At 43.2% G+C, this 7,852-nt stretch overlaps 1 protein-coding gene across 3 annotated transcripts; it reads right to left on the reverse strand.

Moving 5' to 3' along the window:
* Positions 1 to 1,541: 1,541 nt before the first annotated feature.
* On the reverse strand, positions 1,542 to 6,850 carry LOC109754604 (D-amino-acid transaminase, chloroplastic). 3 transcript variants are annotated; one of them, XM_020313522.4, is made up of 5 exons: positions 6,578 to 6,850; positions 5,459 to 5,514; positions 2,951 to 3,129; positions 1,994 to 2,667; positions 1,542 to 1,856 (listed from the first exon to the last, which is right to left on the reverse strand). In XM_020313522.4, exons 1-5 carry the CDS (start codon positions 6,750 to 6,752, stop codon positions 1,762 to 1,764), a joined length of 1,179 nt encoding a protein of 392 aa, XP_020169111.1. In that variant the 5' UTR covers positions 6,753 to 6,850; the 3' UTR covers positions 1,542 to 1,761. The 3 variants fall into 3 exon arrangements, with proteins under 3 accessions (XP_020169111.1, XP_073357347.1, XP_020169112.1); XM_073501246.1 differs by having other exon boundaries at positions 3,782 to 5,514; positions 6,578 to 6,802; XM_020313523.3 differs by lacking the exon at positions 5,459 to 5,514 and having other exon boundaries at positions 6,578 to 6,839.
* Between the last annotated feature and the right edge of the window lie 1,002 nt (positions 6,851 to 7,852).

The raw sequence follows: 7,852 nt of genomic DNA on the forward strand, positions 1-7,852 counted from the left end.
ACGACATGCCAAATTTGCACCGACGATTTATCATTTTGAGTCGTAGGTACACCACACTATAAAGAGGAGATGCACCTTGGATCAAGTGTGGGAATCACTGAAACTTTTATAGCCAAATACACCCACATCCTATGAGAGAAAGAGCACGATTATTTACACTTAGTTTGCCTTAGTTTTGACAGTCAGGACCAAGCCGGAGTATCCGATATCGGACTATCTGACGTAGTGTCTGACCTTGGGTCCGACTTTGTCCAATGCTCCGGATAAGGCCAGACACTGGGTTGAGAACTAGCCCGGACTATCCGACAAGTCAAAATGTCCAACTTAGGTCTGACTGTCTGACTTTTTTGGGTTTTGTGCATAACGGGCAGATATTTGTGACTACTATATATAAACCACCCTTCTTCTCCAAAGGAGGTTGAGTGGATGACGACTTCATTCCTCTTTCCTCCATTGATTCAAAGCTTGCACCTTTGATTCCTCCTTCTCTAGCCAATCAATCCACACCATATTTTAGAGAGACGATGAGAACACCCGATCTACAAATTGATCCAAGAAAAACTCAAGTTCATTGATTCCCCATGAGATCCTAGCAAATATTTTTACTCGCGAGTTTGTGGGAAACCCTAGATGGTTGGTGTTACCCGGGAGCTTCCAAGTCATGTGACTGTGGCCCGGGCTCATTTGTGACTGTTTGGAGATTCCCCATGAGATCCTAGCAAATCTTTTTACTCGTGAGTTTGTGGGAAAACCTAGATGGTTGGTGTTACCCGGGAGCTTCCAAGTCATGTGATTGTGGCCCGGCTCATTTGTGAGTGTTTGGAGCTCGCCCCAAGAGCTATCCCTAGTGGAAGGGAACCTAAGCATTCAATGCTTGTGGTTCTCGAAGAAGGTGAGACATTCGTTGTTCCCCACTCTCCAACAAAGATTAGCACGCCCTCAAGTGTGCAAACTTCGAATTACATCCTCGTCACCACTTTCAGTTGTCCCTTAACCCTAGCTTTACTTGTTGGTTTACTTGCTTGTGTATTACCTTGTGTAGCTTACTAGCTTATTGTAACACATCATATCGGGTTGTATCACCTAGTTGCATTTCTAAAGAACTTATATTTCTGCTCTTGACTCTAAAAAGCAACTAAAAAAAGAATTTAATTTGGTAGTCGCCTATTTGAACACCCCCCCCCCCCCCCTCTGTAGTCGACATTATCTCCATCTTTGATCGTCCAGTTGCATCTCCAACTTCAACCATTTATGTGGTGACATTTATTTTGGGTACTGGGGTCCGTAAAGATCTCTAACTTGATTACCCCAAACCTCTATCGGCACAGACTGAAAATTCCAAATTCCAGATAGAAATCTGGTCAAAATCGGAGCAACACATAGCTTTCGTCGTATTACGCAAACCTCATTTAGAAAAGGAGACATTTCACTAAAAGCCTTGTCTCCTACACTTCAATGAGAGGTATATGTGCAGCAAACTAGAGTAGAAGAGTGTTTTGATTTTAACATGCCTAAAAAGGCATAAGGTTGACACACAAGAATGGCTCCAAATGATTTCTGCAAAGACCAAAAGGAACACCGCTGCCAGTATATTCATGTACTGATCCGTCCCATAATATAAGACGTTTTTGAAAGCTAATATAGCTTGCAAAAACGTCTTACATTATGGAACGGAGGGAGTAGCTTTTATGTGACATATGGAATTTACAGTATTTATGTCTTTGCTCACGTGTATCCTGCAAGGACTATAATGCAGGGGTTTCAGTAAGGGACAGGGATACGAACTGAAGGTGGACCAGATCTCATGTCCTCAAGAATAAGGTGGAAAAGTGTTTGAGCAATTGGGCCTTCATCACCTGTGAAGGAACATGGAAAGCAATCGGCATTTCGTAGATGTTGGAGTTTGCAGTAAACCATGAATGTTTTAAAGAAATTGACATAATTAAAACTAGCTAACTGAATTTTAAATTTTTAAGAAAGGAATTCTTCTTACCGGAGCCAATCATCTGATCATCCCACTGAACAACAGGTTTGACAAGAATTCCACTCCCAATGAGCATCATTTCATCGGCCTCCTTCCCTTCCTGGACACTCACATTCCTTGAAGATATCCCACTGAGCATTCCATTCTCCACTAGCTGCTCTGCAAGGGCCAGAACCCGTTTTGCCGTGCACCCACTCAGGATCTTGTCGAAGCGGGGCATGAGAAGCTCCTTGTTCAGTGTCACAAAGCCAACATTCATGTTTGAACCCTCAGCGACGAAACCCTCATCATCCAACCAGATGCCGGTAAACCCACCATTTTCCTCACCTTCCAGCTTGGTGAGTGCATTCGGAAGGTAGTTTACATTCTTCATGACCGCAAACTGTGGAGACTTTACCGGTATGGATGATGTGATCACTTTGCAGCCCGATGGTTCTGGCAAAGATGGACTTTCAATGACAACAGCGTAGAGAGCTGGGTTTCTACAGCCAGATGAAGATAACTGGAAGTCTCCAGGTCCAGCAGACAACCAGTACCTGAGTGATCCTTGAGAACATTTTGATGCACACACAGTTTGAATAAGTACGCTTCGAATTGTTGAACGGTCAAATGGCAATGGGATTTTGGCCATCTGTGCAGAATTCAGGAAGCGGTCGATATGCTGTTCTAACTCATAAAGGTGACTGCCAGTAATATGGAAAGAAAAAAAAGTTAAGTAATTGATACTGATGAAGTTTGGACCATTACTTAAAAGAAATTGAGTAAGAAGAATAAACCCTTGTTCACTTGCCAAATTCACACACAACTGCATGCATGTGCGTCGACAAGAAGAAACTTACAAACTTAAACTTTTTTTTTTGCGGGGTACAAACTTTAGTATATATACTAAGAGTAAATGACGGGTTAAGCAGAAAAAAGAGAGACATCTTAGAAATTCATGCTAGTTGATAGAAGCAGATTTCTTACCCATCCATAATAGCAGCAGTATCAAAAACACCATGTCCTCTATGGACCATGTGATCATCAATCGGTATCACCATTGCTGAGGGATCTGTGGTAATTCCACCAAAAATACTAGAGTACATGGCCAGGTAATTTTGGCTTCTAGCACCAGATGCTTGGAACGCATCAAGCCGTTCTGCAATCTATAGCAAAAAAAAGTTCATTTTTTCGTAAGTTTGTGTTGTGGCACCACTTTTCAAGAGAAGATCCTACTTTCATCAATCGCTTCGTCAATACATCTTAGACAAATATTAAACTGATGGGAATAAAAAAATCTAATGCAGTTCAGATGCATAATTCATGTTTCCCGTTTTTTCTATACAATCTGATAAAGAAGTATAGAACTTAAGAAATGCTCCAAGGCAGTCTCTACTTTCATGTAAGTACTAGGGTATGCCTTGAAGGAAAACTTCTGACTGGAAACTTGCCAAATTGAACCCAATGGCAATCCCCAAATGTCTTTCTATAACTCTGCATATTGTTTACTATTTTTTTGAAACAAAGAAGGTGGCTGACTGCCGACCTTATATTTCAAAACAGGCAAAGCCTGATGAAGTAACAGTTACAAAGCAAGACTTGGCCGGTGCACCAAGGTGCAAGGCACAAGCAAAAACAGAGCAGAAGCATAGGAAAGAGACGAAGGGGGAAGAGGTTACATCAGGCATTCACAGACTAAGCGGTTATTTTTTGGCACCAAAACTGTAGATCATCCCTAGCAAGCTGACTATGAGCTCTGTGGCTCCAGAGACGGAGCATATTTGCTGCATAGAAACGAATGTAGGTCGCAGTCCAAACCTTTGAGTTGAAGACCCTGTCATTCCGAGCGTGCCATAGGGTAAGAGCACACGCCGCGAAAGCAACATTCCATTTGCGTTTGAAACTGAGCTGGTGCTGTGCTTGTTCTACAAAAGCTAGAATGTCAGGAGCTGAACAAGCCAAAGTATCCAGCACCAGCTTTCCCCATAGAACGGATGCTGAAGCACATCGTAGCAACAGGTGATCAGCTGACTCAACCGCAGGGCAGGCATCACAATGTGCAAACGGAGCAACCACAGACCATCCCTTCTTTACCATATTATCTCTAGTGTTGAGACGTCCTCTGAAGGCAAGCCAAAGGAAGATCCTATGCTTGAGGGGGATCAAAGAATCCCAAACCCAGGGTTCAAAAGTTGTCAAAACCCCACGGAAAGTAAGCAGGCTGTAGAAGTGTCTTGTACTAAGCTGACCAGAGCCCAAGGAAGGGATGCGCTTGTCTTCATTCAGTAAATTGGGAGTAACATCTGACAACAGTTCGTGCAAGGCCAACAGCTCAGTCGAAGCCATTTGAGAAAGATTAGGATGTAGTTGTATGGCCCATGCTCCATTGACATATTGTGAGTGCACTGAGCAAGCTGGGTAAGACGCAAAGGAAAACAGCGTGGGTTACATCAGACATAGACGGCCCACGTCAAGCCATTGATCTTTCCAGAAGGAGACCAAAGTTCCAGATCCCAAATCACACCTAGAGGAGTTAATGACCAAAGGAATAAGATCCTTGAAACCTTTCCAAATTGCCGTGTCCCTGCTACTGGTACCTTGAGGAAGAGCAGCCCGGCAGTAATGTGTGGCGAACCATTTATAGCATGGTATGTCAGAACTTTGTAGGATCTTGGAAACAAACTTGCACATCATAGCTTGGTTGTGAGCTTGCAGTTGTCGTATACCCAAACCACCGTTAATACGAGGCAGAGAAACCGTATCCCAGGCTACTAAACATTGGCCACCCTTAACCTTGCTCTTGCCTTGCCAGAAAAAAGCTCGCAACAGACATTCCAACTTTCCGAGGGACTCCATGGGCCAGGCAAAGCAAGACATGAAATAGCTCGGAATACCAGCAAGCACCGAGTTAATGAGGGTCAGCCTTCCCCCTAAGGATAAGAAAGTAGCTAACCAGCCAGAAAGGCGACGATCAACCTTATGTATGACTGGCAGCAACATACCATGTGTGATTTTGTGCAAAGAGAGAGGCAGGCCCAAGTACGTACACGGAAAGGATGAAACTGGGCAGCCTAGAATCTGGGCAATAGCAGAGGCTGTATTCGGATCCACGGAGACAGGTACAAGAGTGCTCTTGTGGAAATTTATAGTGAGCCCAGAAAAGTCAGAGAAAGCCATATTGTTTACTAATCAAGAAAGCTAAGTGAAGATGAAACAGTGCTTTGAGGTTGCCAAATATACTGTGGTTGCAACAAACAGCTCTGAAGAACTTCAATGCAGAATAGTGTCCATCTAGCGCATGCTAACAGTGTAATGTATAGTGTAGACAATTGTGCGCTAACAAAAGCATTAACTACGACGAGTGCAGGAGTAATGAGAACAAGTAGGACAGTTTGTTTCGAAAAGATGAAAGCATCAAACTTCCATGTTTTGCAAATGCCAGCAAAAGGTTCCAATTAAACTATAGCAGACAAGACAAGAGACAAAGAAGTCCACCTCAGAGAAAGACAAGAGAGGGACATCAATTGGATTGACAATGGTGCCGGCCGGTGCTGCAGAACAAAGTAGCTGTTTAGTTTAATATTGTTGCAACAGGGACTGCTAAGAGTAGTGTTGGTCTCGATACACACAACGGATTTCATGTATGTGAGAGCAGAGAGCTGAGAATTATGATATTTCCAAAAGTATCTAAATACAACTAGAGATACCTAATAAAAGGTATCAAAGGGTGAAACACGACCATTTGTGTTCAACTCAGCTGGTGTTAAATATATGCTGTTATTTCAAGCCCAACAAAATCAAGATGTAAGGAATAGGAAATTATCACTAATTTGTAGAAATACAGTTTTTTGGGGGGAAATTTTAGAGATACAGTTAATTACAGATTCCCATGTTTGACTAGAGGAACTGGCCTCACATTGCATCAGCCTATCGTGAAGGATCATCATGAAACAGAGTCACTAAAACGAACAACACATATCCTAATCAACATGAGCTCACGATACAACAAAACTACACATAAACGCAACACATATCCAGTCAAAAAAAAATCCAGTCTTGGTTGATGGTTGATGAAAATTCAGGTGGGCAGTTTTCTCTGTCCCCGGTGACGCTTAAAAAAAAGTATCTTCGCGGACTTAAACTAGTTCATCTTACCAGGAGAAACTTTCATAGACATGTACTGTCACTTAAAATACTCACATTATTGTAGAAAGGTAAGCCCAATTCAGATCAATGATCCATTACACATGAAAAAGAGTTCCAATTCAGCAACCTTTATCAGCCCGAACAATATATGTTAACTCGTATAGAAAGGAAACAGACTCAAAATCCAGGGCACTTCAGGCAAACTTGGAACGGAACTAATGTTCGTAAATCATGACTGATGAAAGGATATGGCACTCTTTAAGTTCGGGCGAACAAAATGCATGACTGAACAAATTCACTGGGCCACGGGAAAGCAAGGCTGGAAAAATGTTTAGTCCTTCTCTGGCACCAACGAAAGGTACGAGACGGCAGCCGCACGAAGCCGATCAGCACGGAGCTGGGCACACCCCGACTGTAACGATGCAGGAAGAACGAAAGGACAGAAGCGAGAAACTGCACGCTACAAACCTGCCCGATTGGAGCTCGCGGCGGCTCTAGCCACCGCCGCCCTCCACGAAGGAAGCCCTGCCGGCGCGATGGCTCGGCCCGATGACGGCGCGATTTTCTTCAAAGCGAGGAACGGCCGATGCGAAGGGGAGACGCGGTGGCCGGCGGCAGCAGGCGGGGCGGAGGGGTGGGCCATCGGAGGAGAATTGGGCAGAGGTGGAAGTGCAACCGTAGGCTATCAGCGACTCGGCACTTCGTCAGAGTCCATTCTGTTTTATGCACAAGTTGGGGGCCGTTGTAACCTGGGACCTGGTGGTCGCACCTCATATGATTATTTGGATTATTCAATTCACATGACTATGCAATTATAAAAGATGCCACTAATGAATTTATAGGCCCTGATCTAATTTTCTCTACAAGAATAAACCTCTAAAATCCCATATACTTGTGCTTTTATCCACGGTTATTATTTGTTCTAGAATGCAAATATTTTATTTACACTATTCTGCTCGTTACTTGCTGCAGCTAGCAAAACTACAACCACGAAGACAATTTCTTGGACGCTCCTTGGTAAGTTGGTCCTCGAAAAAACAAAATCTTGTTGCTCTTTCCACCGCCGAAGCTGAATACATTGCAACCGCCAGTTGTGCAACTCAATTACTATGGGTGAGACAAACTTTGAAGGATTACGGTATCACCTATAGAAATGTGCCTCTTCTATGTGATAATGAAAGTGCCATCAACATTGCTGAGAATCCCAAAGATCATACCCGAACCAAGCACATTGATATTAGGTATCATTTCTTGAGAGATCATGTGAAAAAGGGTGACATTGATATTGCTCATGTTGGTACAGATATGCAACTTGCAGACATTTTCACCAAGCCATTTGATGAAGCAGGGTTTTGTCAACTTAGGCATGAATTTGGTATTTTGGAGCTTGACAACATTATGTGAAATCTAGTACCCATCCATGCATTCACTTCATGTCTTGTTTAGATGTAGGCATATATTTAAGGGGAGACACTCAACTCATGAGTACTCTCACCCTATATAATGCATAAAAAGAACAAACACTCTCAAAGTTACCATGTTCTTCGAACTACGGTACTTTAAATGATGGAGTAGTGTTAGTGAGCCCAAGGACATTATCTTCGCGGCTTCACGACACCTATACTCACACATGGTGGCCTTTTGGCCACCGACTCTTCTCAAAGGAAAGGCGGTCCAATCATGTTTAGGGGTCTTAACATGTGTGTCTTGTTGCTCACCATGTGGTATTTTACATGTCTGATT

This window comes from Aegilops tauschii, chromosome 6 (assembly GCF_002575655.3).
Source record: "Aegilops tauschii subsp. strangulata cultivar AL8/78 chromosome 6, Aet v6.0, whole genome shotgun sequence".
NCBI lineage: Eukaryota > Viridiplantae > Streptophyta > Magnoliopsida > Poales > Poaceae > Aegilops > Aegilops tauschii.

Coding starts and splice junctions, on each gene's coding strand:
- LOC109754604 (XM_073501246.1), bottom strand. CDS start 4,309: ATGGCTTCGACTGAGCTGTTGGCCTTGCACGAACTGTTGTCAGATGTT. Junction 2,668..2,950: donor ACTGCTGCTATTATGGATGG/GTAAGAAATCTG, acceptor TATTACTGGCAG/TCACCTTTATGAGTTAGAAC. Junction 1,857..1,993: donor TGATCAGATGATTGGCTCCG/GTAAGAAGAATT, acceptor GTTCCTTCACAG/GTGATGAAGGCCCAATTGCT.